The 27447-nt window shown below is 45.7% G+C and overlaps 2 protein-coding genes across 2 annotated transcripts; one reads left to right on the top strand and one right to left on the bottom strand.

The window, feature by feature from the left end:
- Positions 1 to 1318: 1318 nt before the first annotated feature.
- LOC308160713 (NACHT, LRR and PYD domains-containing protein 3-like) lies at positions 1319 to 8122 on the top strand (the record flags this gene model as incomplete). The annotated part of the gene is made up of 10 exons (XM_080534655.1): positions 1319 to 1592; positions 1929 to 3660; positions 4015 to 4188; positions 4301 to 4474; positions 4572 to 4733; positions 5175 to 5348; positions 5995 to 6168; positions 6539 to 6712; positions 7398 to 7444; positions 7584 to 8122. 10 exons carry the CDS (start codon positions 1319 to 1321, stop codon positions 8120 to 8122), a joined length of 3624 nt encoding a protein of 1207 aa, XP_080390781.1.
- A 3155-nt stretch (positions 8123 to 11277) lies between these two features.
- Positions 11278 to 16680, bottom strand: LOC308160712 (voltage-gated monoatomic cation channel TMEM109-like; the record flags this gene model as incomplete). The annotated part of the gene is made up of 3 exons (XM_080534654.1): positions 11278 to 11645; positions 15932 to 16034; positions 16453 to 16680. The coding sequence occupies 3 exons, from the start codon at positions 16678 to 16680 to the stop codon at positions 11278 to 11280; spliced, it is 699 nt and encodes a 232-aa protein (XP_080390780.1).
- Between the last annotated feature and the right edge of the window lie 10767 nt (positions 16681 to 27447).

The raw sequence follows: 27447 nt of genomic DNA, 5'->3' as shown, positions 1-27447 counted from the left end.
TTTAAGTATGTTTCCTCAAACCTTCAAGTCAACCATGAGCAACATTTGACGGAGTTGTGGCTCCTTCAAGTGTGAAGTGTCGTGGCTCAGTGGGTAAAGAGACCTGGGACCTGCCACACCACACCACCCCTAGTGTGCCACGTATCCCAAGTTACTCCAGGGAGACTGTCCCTGTAATGTCTAATTGTACATTGCTTTGGATAAAAGCGTGTGCTAAATGGTTAAAAAAAAAACTTTTGACTTTTGACTTGACTTTGAACCTTGTCACAGACTGGAAGAATCAGTTCCACCAGATAACAGACCAATAAAGAGGTAGACCATCCACTCACATACCACATGATCGGAAAACCCCGGAAGGAGTGTTTTACTGCAGATACAAAGGTAGGCGAAGAATGATTAGATTCCATTAAAGATGGTGAATAGATCGGACCCTTAACTTTACGTTTTGTTGCTACTGTTCGTATGGTGTGATTTTTGTATCAACAGTGCTGCTGTGTCTGTCACCACAGAAGAACATTGAAACGGGGGGAAACAGGCGACCTGCCTCTCTACAGCATCAGCATGGAGGCTAAAGTGAAACCTGTTTCTGAAAGTGGCAGGGGAATTCCAAGAAGAGAAACTCTGACGAAGACAGTATGTTCTGAAAGGTTGGTTAACAGCAAATACATATTTGAGAATCTAGACTGTGTTACCGGTACTCTATATATTGTTTTGAGGTTAAATAGGGGTGTATTTTCTTATTCTGAATTACACTACAGAGCCAGAGATCTGGGCCTTGTTTGGACTTTCACCGTACTTGCTGAGTCAGTGCTGGAAAGAAAGGACAATGTGAGACAAACATATCTGAACCTGAAACTATCTGGGTGAGTCCTATAGTGTATTAATGGAAAACAATGTTTTGTTTTTGTGAGAAGTTATGGCGCTTGTCAAAAGCCACAAACGACAGGAAATTCCACATGACCACTAACAAGACCTTTGATACCTGCTATAGTGCTGTATGTTGGTCTACTGGACTGCAAACAACATTTAATGTTTCGTTTTTTATTTGCCATGCAATCAACTTGTCAGTCAATTGTTTGAATCTGTTATTTTTTGCTCTAGGAACCCATGTAACAATTAGACGTGACCCTTGAACCCTAACCCTTGATAAGGGGCACAATGCAGCTCCCTCCTCCTGAGGCAGGGATCGAACCAGCGACCTTCCGATTGCTAGCCGGCCTCTCTAACCTCTAGGCTACCGCCACCCCCAACATGTTCACCACTGGGCAGGTTGCTTAGGATTCAAAGCTTCTCTCAAACAGACCCTTAGTACACCGCCATGGCCTCTGTCCCTGTGCTGCTGATGACCACTCTGGAGGAGCTGGACCAGAAAGATCTGAAGAAGTTCAACTGGTACCTGACCCAGGACAATATCCTGGACGGCTTCCATCACATCCCTAGGGGCCACCTGGACCAGGCCGACCGGCAGGACACCATCGATAAGATGACGCAGAGCTACGGCTTCGACGGCGCCGTGACCATCACACTGGAGATCCTGAGGAAGATGAGCCTGAACCTTCACGCTGAAACATTACAGAATAAGCATCATGGAGGTAGGACAACAGAGCCTGTGTGTTAGAAGAGTGTACAGTAGATGTAGAACGTGCAGCATGCATACATTTCCATGTGCTTCAACACCCTAGACACTGTTTGTTGTGTGACTGAGGTCTCTCTCTCTCCTAGTGTCAGTCCAGAGTGCGCCAGCAGCTCTAAAAGACGGTAAGATGACCAATTCAACATTACAGTAACAGGCTTTCACACACATATACACACCCACACCCACACACACACACACACACCCACACACACACAACACACACACACAAACGATTAAACTAGTAATATCACAGATTAAATGACCTCACTGCATTCTTGTCTTTACACACCAGGCACAGAACGGGTTGCCGTCCAAAACCAATTGAAAACCAGCCTGAAGGGGAAATATGAGTGCGTTTATGAGGGGACCGAAAGGGTCGGGGGTCACATATACTTAAATAAGATCTACATGGACCTCCACGTGATCGAGGGGGCCTCGGGAGGATTCAGTGATGACCATGAGATCAGGCATCTGAAAACCGGAACATCAGCCCCTGGAGAGACCTCCATCGAGGCCAGCGACGTTTTCGAACCCCAGCCTGACCAAGAGAAGCGCATCAGAACGGTGGCTACACTTGGAATTGCTGGCGTAGGAAAGACTGTCTGTGTACAGAAGTTTATTCTAGACTGGGTAGAAGGAATCAAAAACCAGGACATTAGGCTCATTTTTCCACTTCCTTTTCGCGAGATGAATCCTATCATAGAGGAAAAAGACTGCAGTCTGATTGAAGTGATTGAACAATTCTTCCCTGAAATGAAACCAATAGGGTCACTATTGAAGGAAGGTAAAGTCTTGTTCATCTTTGATGGCCTGGATGAGAGTCGACTCCCTTTGAACTTTAAGCAGAATAAGGTTCTGAAGGACGAGACAAGGCCCGCCTCCTTGGACGTCCTGATCACAAACCTCATAACAGGAGAGCTCCTCAACAATGCTCTAATCTGGATAACCTCTCGACCTGCAGCATCCAAACGCATCCTACGTAAGCACATCCACAAGTGGACAGAAGTCAGAGGGTTCACTGACCCACAAAAGGAAGCATACTTCAGGAACAGAATCAGTGATGAGAACCTGGCTAACAGAATCATCCAACATATTAAGTCATCAAGGAGCCTCCACATCATGTGCCAAATTCCAGTCTTCTGTTGGATTGCCATAATTGTTCTGAAGGAAATGCAGGGTGGAGACATCCCCAAGACTCTGACTGAGATGTACACACACCTCCTGCTGTGCCAGACTGCCAGAATGAGAGAGGGAGAGTATCCCACAGGAAGTGAAAACATCATCCTAAAGCTTGGAGGGCTTGCGTTCCGTCAGCTGAAGAAGAGAGAACTGATCTTCTACGAGAGGGACCTGAGAGAGTGTGGCATTGATGTCAAGGAGGCTACAGTGTACTCAGGCGTGTGCACAGCGAAGTTTATCGTGAAGGGGAGGACGAGTCAGGTCTTCAGCTTTGTGCATCTGAGTGTCCAGGAGTTTCTGGCAGCTGTCTTTGCTCATCACTCCTACACAAGCAGAAACGACAACATTCTTCTCAGCCCCTTGAAACGGATGCTCGCACGACTGTTGCCTAAGTCAGTGTTTGACTTCCACAAGACTGCAATCAACGAAGCCTTGGGAAGCCAGGATGGACACTGGGACCTGTTCCTGCGCTTCCTCCTCGGCCTCTCCCTGGAGTCTAATCAGACACTCCTGGCTGAAATCCTGGACACGACGTACGAAGCGGACACAGGGAAAACGATCTGCTTCATCAAGGAGAAGCTCAGGGATGCCCTGCCTCCTGAGAGAAGCATCAACTTGTTCCACTGCCTGAGCGAGCTGAAGGAGGAGTCTCTGGTACAGGAGATCCAAAGGTCCATGAGCTCCGGGAAGCTGAGGGACCCGTCACCTGTACAGTGGTCGGCTCTCACCTTTGAGCTGATGACCTCAGAAGAAACACAAGAGGAGTTTGACCTGAAGAAGTACATCAGGTCTGAGGAAGGCCTCCTGAGGCTTCTGACCGTTATGACCTCCACCAGACGTGCTCTGTGAGTATGACAGTTACATTTGAACTCCATGTTCACATTACATTGACATTTTTGGCATTTAGCAGACACCTTTATCCAAAGCGACTTACTTATAAATACATTTGTCTAAGTAAGTAAATCATCTATCCGTCAGTCATCGCAAGAAAAGTAATCTCTGCTCGGGCCAGGAGCCATTGGCAGTCATAATGTTAGAAGAACCTTTTGTTTTTTCAGATACAGTAGAGAAACTCCAGAATCGTTTTCTTGTCTTGTTATTCATCCTGTTTAATGTTCTGGCATATAGCATTCTTAAACTTAGGACTGATAATTAGATAGCATAATGCTTAGTAAGTGTGCTTTTAATTAATCTTTCAGACTGAATCGATGTAACCTCACGGAGAGATGCTGTGAAGCATTGGCCTCTGCTCTCAGCTCAAACTCCTCACAGCTGAGAGAGCTGGACCTGAGTGAGAATGATCTGCAGAACTCAGGGGTGGTGTTCCTCTCTGCTGGACTGGGGAGTCCACACTGTAGACTGGAGACACTGAGGTCAGTAGTGTTGTTGTTAAGATCTCACCTGGTCAGTTTTCTTTATATTGTATAAAGCTTTATATTGTTTTGTTTTTCTTGGTGCTCCTTTCCATTCCTCAATTCCATTAAGATTACATCGGTGTAAGCTCAAAGAACAATGCTGTGAAGCGCTGGCCTCAGCTCTCAGCTCAAACTCTTCTCATCTGAGAGAGCTGGACTTGAGTGACAATGACCTGCAGGATTCAGGAGTGGAGACACTTGCTGTTGGACTGCGGAAATCACAATGTAAACTAGAGACACTAAGGTTAATATCAAAGTTCTCATTAAAGTGTAGATTCAGCTGTTGTGCTTCTATTATAAGAGGCCCAACCAAATTGATCAACATCTACTTTCTCATTCAGATTAAACCGGTGTAAACTCAGAGAAAAATGCTGTGAAGTGCTGGCCTCAGTTCTCAGCGCAAACTCCTCACACTTGAGAGAGCTGGATCTGAGTGACAATGACCTGCAGGATTCAGGAGTGAAGCTGCTCTCTGCTGGACTGGGGACACTAGAGACATTGAGGTCAGCAAGCTAAAGAGAACCTTTTTGAAATTAGAGACACCATTGGTACCACTCACATGCATCACCCTTTTTCTTTCAGATGAGATCTTTACTTGGCCTGGCCTCTGCCCTTATTTCAGACAAAATCGACTTAAATCGTGACGTTAGAATTATAAGGTTCTATCTCCATTTTTGTAAAAATTTAGTTTTTTACATAATCTGATCCATTAGGTGTTTATTAATGCCTGTGTGTTGAAATGTTTTAGTTAGTAATACATAAAATACAAAGGTTCCATCTCATAAAACATAATGGAATGTAAAAACTTCAATATCGCTCAATATCTCTAAACCGCCCTAAACGGAGATAGAACCTTATAATTCTAAGCTCACGAAATGTGTAGATTTGTCTAGGACCTGATGCTCATACTAATGCTAATCCTAATGCTGTTTTCCCTAATCTAGGCTTAACTGGTGTAAACTCACAGAGAGATGCTGTGAAGAGTTGGCCTTGGCACTCAGCTCAAACTCCTCCCACCTGACGTACCTGGACCTGAGTGACAACAATCTGCAGGACTCCGGGTTAAAGTTGCTCTCCACTGGACTGGGGAACTTGCATTGTAAACTGGAAACTCTGAGGTGAAAACTACTCCAGAGGCGATATAAAGTTTAGGGATATTTACTGGTCACTTTAGGAACATTAAAGACATGTATACATGCTAGGTAACCATAGCCACACTAATAGGAGTACAGATGGAAAGGAGGCAAAGTCTCAGTTAAACCGATACCACCCTCTAGTGGTGAACATAAATACCAGATACTACAAAATGCCATGACATTTTGTATCCAGTTTTGACGCTTTTCCACTACCGTGCCGTGATCCCGGTTTGTTCTGCTTTCTCCACTGCCAACCGAGCCGTACCGGGCCATAGTACCCGTGCCGTTTTTAGTTCCAGTTCGAGAGGGGTACTTTCTGTACTTTCGTGCCAGGCTGTGTGTGACGTGTGACGCTGCAGACCGTTGATTGGTCAATGATCTCAAAGAGCTGCAGCGTGAATGGAAGCGTCTTCAAATAAAAGTGTAGCAGTTTTGCTGAAAGATGAAAGATTTCATAAAATTGATATTGCAAGAAATCTAATTCAATTCATTTGAATTCACATTCAAATTCGGCTTCATGTCCTCGTGTTTTCCCTGGTCATTTTAATTCATGTACTGAATTTAACCACAAGTGCCCCCGAAACTTGTAAATGGCCCGATCTGCTACTGATCTATGTCCCTCCTGCAGAGTAAACCGGTGTCAACTCAAAGAGAAATGCTGTGAAGCACTGGCCTCATCTCTCATCTTAAACTCTTCTCACCTGAGAGAGCTGGACCTGGATGACAACGACCTGCAGGATTCAGGAGTGAAGCTGCTCTCTGCGGGACTTGGGAGTCCACTCTGTGGACTGGAGACACTGAGGTCAGTTCAAACTGTAAAAAATGTATGAGAAATTCATATTTAAGATGATATCCTATATCATACAAGGAACTACACATAGTAAGAGGAAGTAGTTCAGGGTCATTTACTTCAGCTGTAAACTGACCACTGGAGGGATGATGTAGAAATGATGTTACTGTGCCATGTTTAGTGAAACATTACACTGACTGAAGGGGACCTGTTTTTAATGACCTGCTGAGAAACTGTAACTGATGTGAGCTGAATATCGCCAGTATTCTGCCACCAAATTAAAGAAAACATACCTCGAAGAGCGCCGAGGAACGGTGTACACCACCGTGAGAGAACATGCAGTGTGTGTTGTTCACCAACTGAACGTGCTCCTGGTTTGCAGGTTATCATTCTGTGGAGTCACAGAGGAAGGCTGTGCTTCTTTGGCCTCAGCTCTGAGGTCAAACCCCTCCAACTTGAGAGAGTTGGATCTGAGCTACAATCATCCAGGAGACTTGGGAGTGAAGTTGCTCTCTGCTGTACGGGATGATCAAGCCTGTAAACTTGAGAAACTGAGGTAAAACCCAATGTATGATTGAACACATTTCCTATGGGCTAATCAAAGTAATCTTTTTCAACCGTTCTGCAATGAGAATGTACAGAGCTGATATGTCTACATGGCAGTTTACTTCTACTTACCGTACTTGATTGATTGATTGATTGATTGAAAACTTTATTAGAAGATTTGCAGAAGTAGGTACATGAAAGTACATATTACATACAAGGTCAACTAACAGGATAAAAACCCAAGAAAGCCACTGGCTTATTTCAATTGGGGTCCTTGATTCTCAATTCATCGTTACATGTAAGACCGACAAAACAAACTAGTACTATCTACAAGATAATACAGACAAATAACTATTACTATCTACAAGATAAAAATACATCCATCATGGGAAGAACAATACAAGAACAATACAACAAAACATCAGGTATGTACAGCGTATGTACAACAATACAACAAAACATCAGGTATGTACAGCGGGTAGGACAGGTGGGGACATACACCACAGGTGGGGGCGGGGGACAAAAACACAAAGTATGTACAGTGGGTAGTTCGGGTCTTTTAATCTGATTTTTGATTTAGAGGGTCCAGTTACGGATTGCAGCCTCCTGTAAATGTTTTTTGAGAGTGGTTTTGAAGGTGGGCAGTGTTTTGCACTCCTTTAAGATTATACTTAACTTTCACACTTCTGTTGTAGCGTTGACCATGATGCAGAGTGCTGGTTGAAATCAGCACTGAAGAAATGTAAGTATTCTGTGCAACAAAAGGCCTATATATTTGCAAGCACAGTTCATTCTATTGATGTTTTCTTCTGATGATTATTTGTGATAAGATTGTCAGTATATAGAAGATTAAAACTTCACATCTTTGTCTTCCCCGCCAGATGCCTGTGAGCTCACATTGGACCCAAACACAGCGAGGACGTCTCTCTTCCTGTATGAGGGGGGCAAGAAGGTGGCCTGGCTGAGTGAGAAGCAGCCGTACCCTGACCACCCAGAGAGGTTCGACAGCGTGTCCCAGGTGCTGTGTCGGGAGGCTCTGACAGGACGCCGCTACTGGGAGGCAGAGTGGAGAGGGAAATGGGTGGACGTCGCCGTGGCGATGAGAGGCCTCCGCAGGAGAGCAGGTTATCATCTCAGTGGGTTCGGCGAAAGCGACCAGTCCTGGAGTCTCTACTGTTCCGATGACCACTATACCGCCCGGCATGACGATGACAAGATCGAGATACGAGCCCCTTCCTCCCGTTCATACAAAGTGGGAGTGTATCTGGACTGGCCGGCCGGCAGCCTGTCCTTCTACAGCGTCTCCTCCGACTCCCTGACCCACCTGCACACGTTCCACACCACGTTCACGGAGCCTCTCTACCCTGGGTTTGGGATGGAGGACTATGATTGCTCAGCAACCCTGTGCCAGGTGGACTAGGCCTATGTATGTCCCAGGCCAACTAAAGCTCCGGAAAAAATTAAGAGACCACTCCAAATATTTCTTAAATCAATGCTCCATGCCACACAGCCAGGTCAATCAAGGTTGTGGATGGAGGACAACCAGATCAAGACCCTGGCTGTGTTTGAAATGGCATACTAGCATACTGCATACTAGCATACTCAATGAGTATATACTGCATACTGCCTAGTACTAAATTCATAATAAGTATGGCAATACCAGCCTACCGTTTACACTGCAGTATGCATACTGCCTCCCAAAATGCATTTCGCACTGGTACTTTTCATGCATGCTCTCCACCAGTCATAGCAGTCAGTGTTGGAGCAAGGGGGACGCATTTGCTTGTTGTCAAGAGCCGTTGATAAGGGCGAAGTGTTGGACATTGGGCAACATCAAATATATATATATATATATATATATATATATATATATATGTGTGTGTGTATATACCTCTATATATACAATTGAAATAATTGAATATATATATAATTGAACCTCTATATATATAATTATTTTATTATTATTATTATTCAGCTGCGTGCGACGAGGCATGCGAAGTTTAGTTTGAATTTAGTTTTCTCGTTTTTATGAACGAGTTAACATTATTCATTATTTATTTATTTTTTAATATAGCTGCTGAAACAATTCGGAGTGCCAGATGTGTGTCATAAATTCATCCTTTGAATAGGGAATAATAATTGTCATGTGCTTCTGGTTTCAACCGCTTTCAAGCCAAGCCTTGTGCTGTCGGGATCTCCGCTATGCGACCCATACGCACTCACAAGTGGTCTCGGCAAGTACGTCACTCACAGTCTAATTATTTTATGGTAATTAAATGGTGGAAAAAAATCTACGTAGCTGTCTCTCGTTTTTAGGAATGAGTTAACATCATTCATTTATTCATTGGCAGCATGTCAGCTGCGTGCATGGCATGCGAAGTAAAGTAAAGTTTTCTCGTTTTTATGAACGAGTTAACATTATTCATAACAAATCCTTGAAATTATTTGAGATCGAAACAATCTATTGGATACAGAAATGCACTGCAATACTAATTGATGGACACATGAGGGCGCCATCACCACGGCCAATATAGCAGGCCTTCGTACTCGACTGAATTAAAGCAATGAAAAGTGTTGACAAGCACTCCTCAATATGTCAATAATTTGTACATCCCACACAGTTGGTTTTCCAGCTAGTGAGCTAGATAGATATCTCACTGAAGTTAGTCTTATCCACCTTTGGTCTGGTGGGGGCAGCAGGAATCATAGCAGTCAGTGTTGGAGCAAGGGGGACGCATTTGCGAACGTACAAGGCTTGTTGTCAAGAGCCGTTGCTAAGGGCTAAGTGTTGGACCTTAATGCATTTTCTTGAATTCTGGCAATCTCAAAAGTATCACCAAATGAATAGGCATTACCTAACATAGTTGGAAAGGACACCTAAAGTGTTTTTCTACTCTGTTTGGTTCTAAAATTAAGCGTGTTTGAACATTAGACACAGTGGCCTGGCGGCCATCTTGACTTTGACCTCTCCCGGGCCTCTGGGGTCAAATCTGACTTCCCTCCACATCTGAAAATAAACCTTATGGTATGTACTAACTATGGTAGAAATGTCATGCTTTCTTCAAAAAGTGCACAATTCCTCATAATATGAGAGCTTAGCCGCTGTACTAACAGTAGTTTCTCCCAGTACGACTGCAGTTACTCTTACTAACCTTTACGCTAGAATCAGGGCCGGTCTATTTAGGCATTCAGGTGCCCTAGGCGAGAGTATGATTTGATGCCCCCCCTCCCCCAACCCCCACCACATTAAGCCACCAGTACTGCCTCATCACCACCCACACATTCAACAGTAAACATATGGACAACAATGGTTTCAAGACAAAAATAGACAGTAGGCTGAGACATATTTTCATAGAGACATGAAAGTCATAGAGACAAAATTATTGAAATGTAAAAAACATTTTTTTTAAAAACGCCTAGTTGGCCTATGCCTAGGACCGGCCCTGGCTAGAATAATACAGCTGTTAACCACTACCACGATCATGTTTTGTTTTGTGCGAGACTTAACAAACTGTACCTGTAATCCAGCGTATAACCCAGCTACCCCCCCCCCCCCCATTTCTGCGTTACTTTCGTTGATTCACTCTCAAGACGATTGGTTTTTTAAAGTTCTTCCAGACTTTTTTATTTTTTTATTTTTTATTTTTAATCTTCTCACTGTGTGTAACCGCTGTGTGTCCCCCCAGCTCTGTCTTGTGTTTCACGCTTTATAAAGTAAATGTGAAAAAGCAAGCCGTCGGAAAATAGCAGTTATGTGCTCTTTGTTGTATTTAAGAACTGTGTGTTTTTGCGTTGTATGCCAAACATGAGGGTCAGAATGGAAGATCACTATTATATACATGAATAGACGTGTGGAATGTTCCGTTTTCTTCTTCTTCTGTCAATATTAATAGCATTTATAGTCTGTAGGACGTCGTACATATTCACCACAATAAAAGTGTGAGAAAAACCCTCCTCATCTGTTTCCTGTCTGTTGTCTGTGTGACCGAAAGCAAAGATTCAAAAGTCGTTATTAACAAAAACCAAGTGCTTTTATTATTTACAGGTCAAGACAAAAACATGTTGTTGATAAACGTCTCCATTCATCCTCCCCCATCTCTCACTCCTCCTCCTCCTCCATCCCTCACTCCTCCTCCTCCCCCATCTCTCACTCCTCCTCCCCCATCTCTCACTCCTCCTCCTCCTCCTCCCCCATCTCTCACTCCTCCTCCTCCTCCTCCCCCATCTCTCACTCCTCCTCCTCCCCCATCTCTCACTCCTCCTCCTCCTCCATCCCTCACTCCTCCTCCTCCCCCATCTCTCACTCCTCCTCCTCCTCCTCCCCCATCTCTCACTCCTCCTCCTCCTCCTCCATCTCTCACTCCTCCTCCTCCCCCATCTCTCACTCCTCCTCCTCCCCCATCTCTCACTCCTCCTTCCTCCTCCTCCCCCATCTCTCACTCCTCCTTCCTCCTCCTCCCCCATCTCTCACTCCTCCTCCTCCTCCATCCCTCACTCCTCCTTCCTCCTCCTCCCCCATCTCTCACTCCTCCTTCCTCCTCCTCCCCCATCTCTCACTCCTCCTTCCTCCTCCCCTCACTCCTCCTTCCTCCTCCTTCGCTCCATCTCTCTCACGCGCCGCTCCAGCTCCCCCACCTGCTCCTCCAGGTGTTTACTCCTGTCAGCTCCGGCGCCGGAGCCTCCGACGCCCAATAGGACGCAGAGGCACACCAGGCCGGCCAATCGGAGCGCGGTGGTCTCCGTCCCGGCGCCGCGGTCGCTCAGGATGAGGCCGAACAGCCCCAGAGCCACGCCCAGCTTCAGCAGGCCCAGGACCCGCCTCAGAGTGGTCGCCACCAATCGGAAGGCCAGGGACAGCAGCCAGTAGCCAATCAGGGCCAGCAGAACCCACTGGCCGATGTAGACCACGCCCTCGGGGGTGAAGCTGCTGAAGGGCGTCTCAACTGAAAGAGAGAGAGAGAGACAGACAGAGAGAGGGAGAGAGACACACAGAGAGACACAGAGAGAGAGAGAGACACAGAGAGACACAGAGAGACAGAGACAGAGAGAGAGACACAGAGAGAGGGAGAGAGACAGAGAGAGACAGACACACACAGAGAGAGAGAGAGAGAGACGGAGAGAGAGAGACAGAGACGCGCACCACCCCCACACACGCTATTAGATTACAAGGCTCTGCTCCAGCACTTCAAAGTCCTCCTCTAAAGGCCGATTTAAAGTTCTGCATCGAATGTACGTGCGTAGCTTACGTATTCTACGTAAAGGGGTCTCGCACTTTACACTTCTGCGTAGGCCGCGCTGCAATTACACCGTCACATCGCTAGGTGGCAGTGTGTTTTCTATGCCCCTGTGCTGTGCCTCTTCCGGTTAGGAACTCAACGGAGCTCAAAGCGGCATAATAGCGATCTTTTTGTTGTTATGCTTGTTGTAAATAAAAGTTCTATGATGCATTGAAATGACATTAAACTAAGATAATACGATGGTTATCATAATTTTTCAAATCTTTATTAATAAATAATTACAGAAAAAGTAAATGACATTTCTGTCATGGCTTCCGCATTTTGGCCGACGAGAGAGTCGGAATCATGTGCTACCAAGCGGACCAATCACAGAGCTTATGGTTACGTAGAAACGTTCTTACATTTTTGGAGATGTGCGCGTCAAGCCTCTCCGTAGGCAAGGCGGGCCCACGCGGGCCGAAGCAAGGCTACGGCGTCGATTTTACGCAGAACTTTAAATCGGCCTTAAGTCCTCCATTTTCCTCCACGTCCCCTTCAGAGTCAAGAGCACTCTGAATGAGAATGGATTAGAATGGACAGGTGCAGGCAACGTGAATACTGTCTGGAGAACTGTCTGTTCTACTTCACTTTATACATTCTTTATTTCTTAACTATTTTTTTTTATTTTAGTTTTATTGATTTGACACGAGGACATAAAACAGGATGTTGGAATGACCGGGTTCACTGTAAACTTTCAATAGTTACACTACACAGACACACACACACACACACACACACACACACACACACACAGACACACACACACACACGGGCTAGAATACAATACAACCCTGTTGGCATTTGATCAACAATGTGGTGCAACAGGTTCTCTCTGACTCTCTCCTCTCAGACTAATTCAGGGAGTGGCGTGTGTGTGTGTGTGTGTGTGTGTGTGTGGCCAATCCCAGGGGTTGTATTGTACACTGGTGGGTGTGGATCACGGATTTAAAAAAATAAGAAATCCGGGAACCGTTTTCATCGGGGGGAGGGGCGGGGGGGTCGAGGGCTAGCAGCTCTGAAATAGAAGTCGGGGGTGTGCGTGTGTGTGTGTGTACATGTGTGTGTGTGTGTGTGTACGAGCCTACAGCAGCGGGGTGTCAGTGACAGACGCTCACTAAACGGCTCTAAACAACGTTAGAGATCTCTTATGTTGTTATGAGACGTCTAAAAATATTCTCGGTTCGTTATGAAACTGTGGCGGACCAAATTAGGTAATTTAACGGTAAACACTGACCACATTATGTCGGTCGCCACACTGGCTTCTCTTGTGTGTTGATGTGCCTACAAGAAGCACCTCGATATGAAAGAGTAGCCTATCATTACGCTGTTACAGATATTAAAGAGTAGCCCATCATTACGCTGTTACAGATATGAAAGAGTAGCCTGTCATTACGCTGTTACAGATATGAAAGAGTAGCCTGTCATTACGGTGTTACAGTCCAGTTGATTGCTTTTGATTATTTTCGAGGGACGGGGGGGTTGGTGGGGATGGATGGATGGATGGATCTATCTGTCTATCTATCTATTTGTCTGTCTATGTATCTATCTGTCTGTCTGTCTGTCTGTCTGTCTGTCTATCTATGTATCTATCTATCTGTCTATCTATGTATCTATCTGTCTGTCTGACTGTCTATCTATCTATGTATCTATCAATCTATGTATCTATCAATCTATGTATCTATGTATGTATGTACCAAGGACGTGCCGTCCATACAAGCAGAGTAAGCAGTGCTTACCCAACGAAAAAATAAAAAAGGACAGTGAAAATATTAAAATAAAAGTGCATGTAACCGTTTGTTTGTTTTCATTAAAAGAGTTGTATTTTAGGTCCCAGGGCAGCAGGAGTCATTCATTTTGACGCCACCTGCATGAGTAAGCACTCGCTATTCTACTCTGCCTGCATTGCGTTGCATTATAAGCTCTTCTCTCTCTGCTTTCCCTCGCGTACATTCGAATGCGTGAAAATGTCTTTTTTATTGTTTTCGATGCTTCAGCCCGCTGTTTAATGTGGCCATGGTAAGCATGCTTACAGCCAATCAGTAGTTCTTTCATTCCGATAAGAGCTACTGATTGGCTCTTATCACTTTCAAGTTCACTTAAGTTTCACACTACTTTCTCTCGCCCGGCAGAATAGCTTATGCTACCTAGCTCAAACGATCTAAATAATAATAATCAATAAGGATAACTTGCTTGATTTTGTGAATATGGACATTACTGTCAGCGACCTAAAGGGATTTCGTAGACTGGACTGGACTGGAAAAAGCCAGAACTACTGGCTAAATGCCGGCCGAAGCCACCGCTCACCGATCTTCACACCCAGAAAGGGAGAGTCGCTATAGGGAATCCAGCAAGCCTGGTATGAGCGGTTTATATGATTTATATGATTGGCGAGGCTGGTGGCGATCTGTGCTTGTTTATATGGTTTGAGTACTGCTGTACTGCTGTGCTGCTGGTTAAGGTTTCTTATTTAAGACTTCCTCTGCTTAATCAATCAATCAGAGAGCTGCTTAATCAATCGCTGAGATAGGCCTAATGTCGCTGTCCGTGCCTTCTGGACCAAAAGTGTTTGAGAGAGATAGAGAGGGAGGGTTTGTGATGTGATGTCAAGTGCCTATGTGACAAAGTGTGAAAAGAAAGTGTGTTGTGAGTTTACTATGGAGGACAGTGTTTCCTCCAGGAATTTTTACAATGGTGGCGGGTAGTGCTGACCGCGTGCGTGCACGCGCGCTCAAAACAACGACGTAATTTCAGCCAAAACTCGAGAATGGCCCAAAAAAATAAAATGTTTTCCTGTACTTCTCCCGTGTGTCTCTTATTGTCTGTGTCTGCATGTTTTTCCAGCATGTAATTCCGTTGTCAATAAAAAACAAAAACACTGATCTGACGTTTTTTTTCACAACGTTATTACTTGTCACTTTAAGCCCAGGAGGGAGTTAACGATTAGCGATGTTTAGCTTAGCTTAGTTTAACAGAAGTATCTTCACTTTTAACATGACTTCCCGTGGTCGTAGAGGGCTGGTCGACGGCTTAAAATGACCGTGTAGACCTGTAGACCTTATCCAGCTATAGTCTTGTGTTTCTACCCCGGGCATAGCCGGTGTTATTCACGGACAAACACTCCTGTTAGAGTGGTTCTAGTACACTGGACATAGGTAACACAGAGAGGCTTCTCCTCTCTCTCCATCCTACACTACACTACGCATCCTATACTACACTACACTACGCTAGCTCGCGGTGTTCGGGTGACAGCCAGGGCGCGTTCGTAAATACGCTCTGGAAATCTGATCAGCACTCACGGAATGCCTCTTGTCCAATCAAATGACTTGGTCCCTTTATGACGTTGAACCCAGTGTGCGCTCCGGGACTCTCAGAGCGAATTTACGAACGCAGCCTCAAGTTCAATACTCGCGACACACACGGACTGGTCCAGTTTCAGCGCTTGTGGGTGTGTCTAGCGCTGTGAAGGTCTGAAAAGCGGCCTAAATCTTTTTTTTTTTTTGGGGTTGAGAAATCTGAATGGTGGCGGAGGAAATTCCATCGTGGCGGTCCGCCACGATGAAATGCATGTAGAGGAAACACTGGAGGATGGAAACGGTGTGTGTCTGTGTTGTGCATGTGTGCGTTTGCGATGTTGAAACTGGACTTGTAGATTTCAGCAGGCTGGCTACTTGAAAAGATCTTGGTTCAAAAAAGATTGAACAATGTGCACCCCTGATATAGTCGAAACTGGCAACTGTTTTTTTGGGTTTTTGGTAATCTGATCACAAAGTGACACTACAGTTTATTAGCGGGTTCTAGGGCATCACAATTGCATTTCCTTGAAACTGTCTATATCTTATGCTTACCCAATCTAAAAGCTCACGGCACGTGCCTGGTATGTATGTATGTGTATCTATCTATCTATCTGCACCTGATATGTCTTGCTGTGTATAGAGTCTTTTAATCCTCTTTACCATCAATCCCAGCAGCCCCGAGGATGGGGGCGAGGTACCCCGAGACAGCATTCAGTCCCCGGGCCATTGCCTCCGCCACATAGCTGACGACCTGGAGGAAACACTGACACAGACAGAAGAAGAGATATAGGCTACTGGATGAACGGCTGGGTTAGATCACCTCTGTATGCAGGGTATATACAGGAATCTGGAGGTTAATTTGAAAGTGACAGTTGGATCTAAGTGACAGTTGACACTGCACATAAGGTTCAGAGATAGGAAATGTTAGGATATTTATAGCATAGCATAGAGTACAGCACAGTGTTTTATTTTTATAGTACCGGTATAGTATAGTGGATATAGCTTTTATTTATGTAAACCAGCTCTTTTCCCCTCTTGTTTTTAGTTTAAAAAAAATCCTAGCACCAGGGGAGCCCCCCCTCACAAATTTCGTTGTTTGGTACCTGTACTATATCAATGACAATAAAGACCATTCATTCATAAAAAGAGATTCATCCATTCAACCCAACCCCGGAGCTCACCTGCCGCGTCGCTTCCGCCGTCTCCGCCCCGACCAGGTGGACCAGGTTCCCCCGAGCCTCCTCACACCAGTCTGCCAGCTTCTGCGACACCCCAGACGGCTTCTCAGACGACTGGTCACCGGCAGCAGCAGACATGACCACGGCGTTCAGCCAGCACAGCACCCACACGACCACCACAAAGTTCCTCTTTTTCTTAGGCGGGTCACCCAGAGTCAAGCGGCTGGACATGTTAACTAGTTGAAGAGCGGACAGAGACGGTCTCATGTAACCACGGGATGGACTGCTACAATGAAGCCGTTATATTCTGACTCCAACATCAACAAGGAAAACACACACAGATACTTAAACAGAAAGTAGAACTACACGAACGCATAGGTCTCTCTCTTTGCGTTACTCTTCTCTGTACAGTTTGCGGTTTTAATGAGATGTTGCCTAGACGGGAATTCGCGAAAAGTACATACGCCGACAAAGTTTTTCCATTTCAAAAAAGGATTGTGCCAAGCCAATGCCCATCCAGACTTCACCCACCTCCCGTCAGTCATGCTGTGTAGAGAGGTGCACGGCTGCCCCCTACTGGCTTGGAGCCGGCAGTTATCTTCTGGACTAAGAACATTTCCCTCAGGCAAGGAACATAAGAGGAAGACATGACTTTCTTTTTGTTTGTTTTTTCTTCTGAGTGGGGCAGTCCCACTCATATTTTTCATTTGTATTGGACAGACACACACAGTGAAGACCGACAGGAAAGTAAACCACCCCAGGCCTTGGTGCTAGACCACTGGACCACCCCAGGCCATGGTGCTAGACCACTGGACCACCCCAGGCCATGGTGCTAGACCACTGGACCACCCCAGGCCATGGTGCTAGACCACTGGACCACCCCAGGCCATGGTACCAGACCACTGGACCACCCCAGGCCGTGGTGCTAGGCCACTGGACCACCCCGGGCCATGGTACCAGACCACTGGACCACCCCAGCCCATGGTGCTAGACCACTGGACCACCCCAGGCCATGGTGCTAGACCACTGGACCACCCTAGGCCATGGTGCTAGAGCACTGGACCACCCCAGGCCATGGTGCTAGACCACTGGACCACCCCAGGCCATGGTGCTAGACCACTGGACCACCCCAGGCCATGGTACCAGACCACTGGACCACCCTAGGCCATGGTGCTAGAGCACTGGACCACCCCAGGCCATGGTGCTAGACCACTGGACCACCCCAGGCCATGAGGCTAGACCATGGCCCGAGCCTCCTCACACCAGTCTGCCAGCTTCTGCGACACCCCAGACGGCTTCTCAAACGGCTGATCACCGGCAGCAGCAGACATGACCACGGCGTTCAGCCAGCACAGCACCCACACGACCACCACAAAGTTCCTCTTTTTCTTAGGCGGGTCACCCAGAGTCAAGCGGCTGGACATGTTAACTAGTTGAAGAGCGGACAGAGACGGTCTCATGTAACCACGGGATGGACTGCTACAATGAAGCCGTTATATTCTGACTCCAACATCAACAAGGAAAACACACACAGATACTTAAACAGAAAGTAGAACTACACGAACGCATAGGTCTCTCTCTTTGCGTTACTCTTCTCTGTACAGTTTGCGGTTTTAATGAGATGTTGCCTAGACGGGAATTCGCGAAAAGTACATACGCCGACAAAGTTTTTCCATTTCAAAAAAGGATTGTGCCAAGCCAATGCCCATCCAGACTTCACCCACCTCCCGTCAGTCATGCTGTGTAGAGAGGTGCACGGCTGCCCCCTACTGGCTTGGAGCCGGCAGTTATCTTCTGGACTAAGAACATTTCCCTCAGGCAAGGAACATAAGAGGAAGACATGACTTTCTTTTTGTTTGTTTTTTCTTCTGAGTGGGGCAGTCCCACTCATATTTTTCATTTGTATTGGACAGACACACACAGTGAAGACCGACAGGAAAGTAAACCACCCCAGGCCTTGGTGCTAGACCACTGGACCACCCCAGGCCATGGTGCTAGACCACTGGACCACCCCAGGCCATGGTGCTAGACCACTGGACCACCCCAGGCCATGGTGCTAGACCACTGGACCACCCCAGGCCATGGTACCAGACCACTGGACCACCCCAGGCCGTGGTGCTAGGCCACTGGACCACCCCAGGCCATGGTACCAGACCACTGGACCACCCCAGGCCATGGTGCTAGACCACTGGACCACCCCAGGCCATGGTGCTAGACCACTGGACCACCCTAGGCCATGGTGCTAGAGCACTGGACCACCCCAGGCCATGGTGCTAGACCACTGGACCACCCCAGGCCATGGTGCTAGACCACTGGACCACCCCAGGCCATGGTACCAGACCACTGGACCACCCTAGGCCATGGTGCTCGAGCACTGGACCACCCCAGGCCATGGTGCTAGACCACTGGACCACCCCAGGCCATGAGGCTAGACCACTGGACCACCCCAGGCCATGGTGCTAGACCACTGGACCACCCCAGGCCATGGTGCTAGACCACTGGACCACCCCAGGCCATGGTGCTAGACCACTGGACCACCCCAGGCCATGGTGCTAGACCACTGGACCACCCCAGGCCGTGGTGCTAGGCCACTGGACCACCCCAGGCCATGGTGCTAGACCACTGGACCACCCCAGGCCATGGTACCAGACCACTGGACCACCCCAGGCCATGGTGCTAGACCACTGGACCACCCCAGGCCATGGTGCTAGACCACTGGACCACCCCAGGCCATGGTACCAGACCACTGGACCACCCCAGGCCGTGGTGCTAGGCCACTGGACCACCCCGGGCCATGGTACCAGACCACTGGACCACCCCAGGCCATGGTGCTAGACCACTGGACCACCCCAGGCCATGGTGCTAGACCACTGGACCACCCTAGGCCATGGTGCTAGAGCACTGGACCACCCCAGGCCATGGTGCTAGACCACTGGACCACCCCAGGCCATGGTGCTAGACCACTGGACCACCCCAGGCCATGGTACCAGACCACTGGACCACCCTAGGCCATGGTGCTAGAGCACTGGACCACCCCAGGCCATGGTGCTAGACCACTGGACCACCCCAGGCCATGAGGCTAGACCATGGCCCGAGCCTCCTCACACCAGTCTGCCAGCTTCTGCGACACCCCAGACGGCTTCTCAAACGACTGATCACCGGCAGCAGCAGACATGACCACGGCGTTCAGCCAGCACAGCACCCACACGACCACCACAAAGTTCCTCTTTTTCTTAGGCGGGTCACCCAGAGTCAAGCGGCTGGACATGTTAACTAGTTGAAGCGCGGACAGAGACGGTCTCATGTAACCACGGGATGGACTGCTACAATGAAGCCGTTATATTCTGACTCCAACATCAACAAGGAAAACACACACAGATACTTAAACAGAAAGTAGAACTACACGAACGCATAGGTCTCTCTCTTTGCGTTACTCTTCTCTGTACAGTTTGCGGTTTTAATGAGATGTTGCCTAGACGGGAATTCGCGAAAAGTACATACGCCGACAAAGTTTTTCCATTTCAAAAAAGGATTGTGCCAAGCCAATGCCCATCCAGACTTCACCCACCTCCCGTCAGTCATGCTGTGTAGAGAGGTGCACGGCTGCCCCCTACTGGCTTGGAGCCGGCAGTTATCTTCTGGACTAAGAACATTTCCCTCAGGCAAGGAACATAAGAGGAAGACATGACTTTCTTTTTGTTTGTTTTTTCTTCTGAGTGGGGCAGTCCCACTCATATTTTTCATTTGTATTGGACAGACACACACAGTGAAGACCGACAGGAAAGTAAACCACCCCAGGCCTTGGTGCTAGACCACTGGACCACCCCAGGCCATGGTGCTAGACCACTGGACCACCCCAGGCCATGGTGCTAGACCACTGGACCACCCCAGGCCATGGTGCTAGACCACTGGACCACCCCAGGCCATGGTACCAGACCACTGGACCACCCCAGGCCGTGGTGCTAGGCCACTGGACCACCCCGGGCCATGGTACCAGACCACTGGACCACCCCAGGCCATGGTGCTAGACCACTGGACCACCCCAGGCCATGGTGCTAGACCACTGGACCACCCTAGGCCATGGTGCTAGAGCACTGGACCACCCCAGGCCATGGTGCTAGACCACTGGACCACCCCAGGCCATGGTGCTAGACCACTGGACCACCCCAGGCCATGGTACCAGACCACTGGACCACCCTAGGCCATGGTGCTAGAGCACTGGACCACCCCAGGCCATGGTGCTAGACCACTGGACCACCCCAGGCCATGAGGCTAGACCACTGGACCACCCCAGGCCATGGTGCTAGACCACTGGACCACCCCAGGCCATGGTGCTAGACCACTGGACCACCCCAGGCCATGGTGCTAGACCACTGGACCACCCCAGGCCATGGTGCTAGACCACTGGACCACCCCAGGCCGTGGTGCTAGGCCACTGGACCACCCCGGGCCATGGTACCAGACCACTGGACCACCCCAGGCCATGGTGCTAGACCACTGGACCACCCCAGGCCATGGTGCTAGACCACTGGACCACCCCAGGCTACAGACATTTTAAAGACTTTCTTAAGCATAAGTACCGTACACCAAAGATGACTTCCAAAGTCCATTTATTATGTTATTATTTCTTAAACAATAGAGCCACAACAACATCCTGGAAGTTAAATGAAGAGTGAAGAGAGTGGACTGTCAGAAGAGGAAAACTACACCTAAAAACTACAACCAATCTGGTGGAATGATCAAGGAGGATGCAAAGTAATTTTTCTGTTTTTTACATATGCTTAAACTACAGATTGTAAGCTTTCAAATGATGTGTCATACATAGACATCGGGGGAAAATGTAAGACAACATGAGTATTTGAAACTTGTTAACCCTGAAAACTAAATCCTGAGAAAACGGCTTTCAAAGATTTGGGACTTTTTCACACCTTCACACCGGCAGGTAATGGGCGGTAACAATAGCTGGTCAACCCCACCCCCAAGCTCTAGATTGACAGCTATCAGCTGTCAATACCTGTCAGTATTGGGTCACTGGGTCAGACAGCTATAGTTATACAGCTATAACATTATTACCTAGCAAGGTATTACCTAAGCTAATTACCCAGCTTATTATTATTTATGGTTGTTGTAACTGTTATTGTTAGTCTTTTAATGATACAAAAAAGTCTTCAATCAGAATCAGAATTTATTTTACAGTACACAAGAATAAAAATATTTCGCTTTGGTTCTTCAACAAGGTACATAGTCACAATAATAAGTAATAAAGTGATAATATAAGTGATGGTAGTTGCACTACAGCAGAACAATAGTGCGACAAGCTGTGCAAAGTACAATCAGTGTGCAAACATTAGTGTTAGTCACTGGGTCAGATAGACTTTTCAAAGAGAAGTTTACAGTACTTAGCTAGATATTGCTAACATTATCACCTAGCAATGTTATTGCTGTAGCTAATTAGCCAGTTTATTATTATGGAGGCATTAAGAGTAATTTGCTGATGTCTTGTGCTGGAAATAGTGTAGTGCTCAGTAGTCAATGTCCAGCCTTATAGTTCAGTTTCAAGTACAAGTATAGTTGGAACTGAGGGCAACAACTGAGAACATACAACAGACTATACACAGGTAAGCATGCAAGGTCTGTGAATTGACTATCAATAGATAATAAATCATGACACAGTTCAAAATGCTGTATCTATGCCCAACTGTTCTTGTTATTCAACACAATATTGCCAGTGAGTTGTTGAGCTTTATTTATTTTTAATTTTTATTTAACCAGATAGGTCAGTTGAGAACCAATTCTCATTTGCAACGACGATCTGGCCAATTGGCAGAACAGAGGCAAGTCAGTACACAGAACACAACACAGTATATACGATACAAAACACGATATATATACAATATAAAACATGAGTGCAATACACAAGTATCAAAAATATCTATACAGCTGCTGTGTCTGAGAGCTGCTGTGTCTGGTGGGGTGGAGGTCTTCAAAGCTGCAACAGAAAGAAGATAGTACATTAAAATATTGCCTACAGTTACTGGCACTCCATATTCATAAAATACTACCATACCATGTTCATAAAATACTACCATACCATGTTCATAAAATAGCTAGCCTAATACATGACAATGATAATTACCTAGTGCTCAGAGTAGTGTTAGCGGCTAGCGGCTAGCTCGTTCATAACAAACAAAGGAACACATGTTTTTAAACTTTTAACATTTCTGTAATCTATTACACTTGACATGTTACAGTATTCCAGTATTACACACTGAACATGAGTCTTACACACAACTTTTACAACTTAGACATACTAACCGTACTTACAACGTAGACATACTAAAAGGGGTAGTGGTGGTCTAGTGGATAGTGAGTTGGACTTGTGATCGGAAGGTTGTGAGTTCAAATCCCGCCTGAAGCCACACCACTACTAGTGTGCCCTTGGGTAAGGCACTTAGCCCTCAGTTACTCCAGGGGGAATGTCCCTGTAATTCGTAATTGTAAGTCGCTTTGGATAAAAGCGTCTGCTAAATGGCAAAATTATTATTAATTATTAACCGTACTTACAACGTAGACAGACTACCGAGCTACAACAATACTGCTAGCATGCTAACAACAATGGTGGCCAGCTTAGTGCAGACTGAACTGGTTTCAGTTAGTTGCTAGTGGGTAATAATAAAGAAATGTCTAAATACACGAACACACTGGTTTCAACTAGTAACTAACTTAACTAACAAATTCGCTATGTACATAAAATAGAAGATCTTACCTTACGAGTCTTAGTGGCGTAAACAAACAAGCACTCTGCTTCCTGACTCTTCTCGTAGCCAAATCGATCGACCAATGAGAAACAACCTGGAACCAGTTCCTCCCCTCCCACAAGGGAAGATTTCCCAGCAGGATTCAGGCTAAAAATAAGCTTATTTTGTTGATTAAGTACACGTATTTAACTATCGTAAAACTGCTCGAAAAAATAACGAGTGGGTAGTTCAAAACCTTAACTTGTGTCTGGTGACAAAAAAACGAAATCAGATTTTTTGGTCTAAAAAACTTTGAATGCAAATTTGAAGCCTTTGCACTTTGCGCCTGCATAGCAACTCAAATCAAAACACAGTTGATTTATCATATGCACAGCTACAGATACCAAACGGTCCAATCAGATGCTTGACACGAGCGACATCTCAACAGTGTGACTAAATAAGGACATCTCAACATCTCAAAATGAATGAATGAATGAATGAATGAATGAATGGTCTTTATTGTCATTGCTATAGTACAGGTACCAAACAACGAAATTTGGGAGGGGTGGCTCCCCTGGTGCTAGGAAAAAAAAAAAAGGAAGGGAAAGGAGCTGGTTTACATAAATAAAGGCTATGTACACTATCCACTATACTATACTGTACAGGTAAGACGACTAGGGTTGTCATATTGCACATAGTGTTATTGCACATTCATTTAAAGTGTCGCAGTTTTCATTTATATAAAGCCATCAACAATCTGGCCCCCTCCTACTTTGCCGACCTCGTCCCCCTCCACACCCCCTCCCGTTGCCTCAGGTCCCGTTGCCTCAGGTCGACCAAACCACCCTCAAGACCACCAGGACCAAGCTCCGGACCTGGGGTGATAGGGCCTTTTCAGCCGCAGCCCCGTCCCTCTGGAACGCCCTCCCCAACCACATCAGACAGGCCAACACCCTCCCAACATTTAAACAGGCCCTCAAAACCCACCTCTTCAAGCTCCCCTTCACCAGTTAACCCTCTCCCCCTCCCCTTCCCATGTGTCCCCAGCACTACCTTAATTAGGCCCCTATACTTTCTTTTATTTACCTTTTGTTTCTTTTTATTATTACTACTCGATCTAATTCAGTTTGTAAAGCGTCTTTGAGTCTCTAGAAAACTTAAAATGTATGCACTCATTGCAATGTAAGTCCAGCACAGGTACTATTACTGTAAGACACTTACCCATCACAGAGAAGAGAAATAGACCCCACTGCATGGCTGGTTGGGGCTTCATTCAGGCCTCTGCCCCTGTCTCTTGTCTGTACAGATGAAATAAGAACATCTACAATCAATCACCAGTTTGCTAGAACGAGAGTACCATCCTAAACTCATGAACGTAGCCGACAGTAGTGTAGAAATGGCTACGTGTGGATATCTTAAGGTTATAGGTTAAGGTTCAGGTTTATAACAGGCTGTAAACCCCTTATGCATCACTGTGTGCTATACTCTCTGGTTAACTGGTCATCTCTCTCTATCTGCCGAACCCTTCACTGGTATACTTTAATTTACAAATCCATCCTTGGTCTGCTCCCCTCCTACCTTTCTAACCACCTGTCACGCAAGCAACATCATCCGTCTACGGCCTTCGCACACAGGACATCATCACATACTCCATCCCCTTGGTCCGGACCATGAAAGGCAAGAGGGCGTTCTCATTCGCAGCCCCTTCCTCTTGGAATTCTTTACAGCAGAGTCTGAAACTGTCTCATCTGATCCCTCTTTCCAGTTTCAAGCTCATGCTGAGGGACATACAGTGCGAGTCTATGATTTGTTCTTGCAATTGAGTTGACCCTCCCTTTTGCCCATTGCTGACCCCTCCCTGTCCCTAGCTCTTTAGCTGTCTAGTTTTAGGTTTTGTAGTTTTAGACTATCTTAGACTGTTTTAGACTAGTTTTAGTTTTAGACTATGTAGTTTTAGTTTAGTCTTAGACTATGTAGGCCAGGTTTTGTATTGTATTTGTTTGTGGTGGATGTTGTTGTTGTATGCCTGTGAACAGGTCACACTTGAAAATGAGCCCTTGGGGCTCAATGTGTTTTTACCTGTATAAATAAAGGTTAAATAAAAATAAAAACAATCTGTGTTCAAAATGTCGGCTACCTATCATATACATTGTGAATCTTTTACAACAGAAAACCAATTTTAATGTAATAAACTTCTGAGACGTATCCAGAATAATTAAACATTATTATGTGTAAATATGTTGTTATTATGTTTGTAAATATTTGGATAATTTTGGTAAAGGAAATGATATAACATGCATGACGGAAACACACACACACACACACACACACACACACAGATAACCTGTGACGATACTAACTGACCATCTAACAAAAGCAACACATTAGAAAGTAGTGAAAGTAGTACGGAGGACAGCACCTCACCTCACCACCAACACTAAATACATTTCAATATTATATTTAAACAAGTACTGGCACCTAAGATAAGAACAGGCAACTTTGTAATTCCACTTCAAGCACTTAATTAACTATTCAACACAATGTTTTTCAAAATTAAAGAATTGCTCAGAAACAGACAATGAATGAAATGATCTCATATATCATCTACAATCTACTCTATTGCTGTACAAGATGGGTACAGGAGACAAGCAGACAGCTATGTACTGTAACTATAATTATATCATTGGGAGATGTCACTCACCACTTTGTCGGGCGTCTCTCTCCTCTGTCTCTCTCTGTCTGTGAGGGGTCTCTCTCCTCTGTCTCTCTCTGTTGAGGGTCTCGCCTCTGTTCTCATAACACCATGCAAATTCATCTGGTGCAGATGCAAACTAATGTATTTTTTTGCTTAGAAGGAAAACACCTTCAGGGTGTCTACAATCATGAACAAAAATATTGGCACCCCTGCACCACTGTTTGTAACATTGTTGCAATTATGCTTTGGTATTGACATGTTTATGTCTTTTGTTTGCATTGGAACATCAGAACAAAAAAGCAGAGAGAAAAAGCCAAATCTGATATAATTCCACAGAACTCCAAAAATGGACTGGACAAAATGATTGTATTGTATATACCTACAACTTAATATTTGGCAGCACACCCTTTGGAAAAAAATAACTGAAATCAATTGCTTCCTGTAACCATGAATGAGTTGGTGTGTATTTAGGAGAACATATCTATAGAAATATATAGAAAATATAGCCTACGAGATAAGGCGTCCATTTTTTGGGTGAACGCAATGCGCTTCCGTAGCAACGAAATTCCTCTGATGTTTTAAAAAATATATATTATTAATCAAATTATACTTTTGATTAAAATGATTATTATATGAATACATATTTGATATGTGAGTAGCTCAGACTGGGTTCAACGTCATAAAGCGACCAAGTCATTTGATTGGACAAGAGGCATTCCATGAACGCAGTTGTGACGTCAGGGTGGTTGTCAGGGTGGTTGTTCCCGCCACTTGGGGGGTCAGTCGGGTCGCTGTACTGTGAGTAACAACCATAATACTTTTTAACACTTTGAGAGGAATTCCTAATATGTATCCTATTTGGCAGTACTTGGAGTGCGTGTCTGTGTAGTCTAGTTGACATGACATGGATGTTGCTTGTTTAAAATGTTTCTATTGATCGCAGACTATAACTGTTGGTTATGTTGCTAGCTCGAGAGCTTCTTAGAGCTAGCATCTGTACTTAGCTACTGTGCTACGCTATACGGCTACATGTTGAGGTTTATAATATTGTTATGAGTATCATTTAGTGTTTGAATATTATTGAGTCACATTTGTATCCCCCAGAACATAATGTGCTTATTGCACATTAATAATCACCAGCCCCTTCAACCGTCATCATCACTGGAGTCCGTGTGTGTGGCTACTGTGGCTATACTAATCAGATATTATATGAATACATTAAATAAATAAATTATATTACATTTGATATGTGCGTTTGTAAATTCGGAGCTCACACAGGGTTCAACGTCATAGAGCGATCAAGTAATTTGATTGGACAAGAGGCATTCCATGAACGCAGTTGTGTTGTCAGGGCCATTAGGCTCACAAGGCTACTGATGTGGTCTTGACTACCTGTCCACTTTCTCACCTGGTTCTTGCTCTCTCTCTCTGGTGTGCCGACACCATCCTGCTCTCTCTCCCCTTCTCTCCCTCTCTATCCTCTTCTCTCCCTCTCTATCCTCCTCTCACCATTATGCAAACATTACAACCAGAGATTATAAATACTCTGGTTGTTATGTTTGCATT

Source organism: Nansenia antarctica, assembly GCF_963989245.1.
Source record: "Nansenia antarctica genome assembly, chromosome: 6".
NCBI lineage: Eukaryota > Metazoa > Chordata > Actinopteri > Argentiniformes > Microstomatidae > Nansenia > Nansenia antarctica.
Note: the sequence above shows the minus strand (reverse complement) of the source record. Positions and strands in the feature narration are given on the sequence as shown.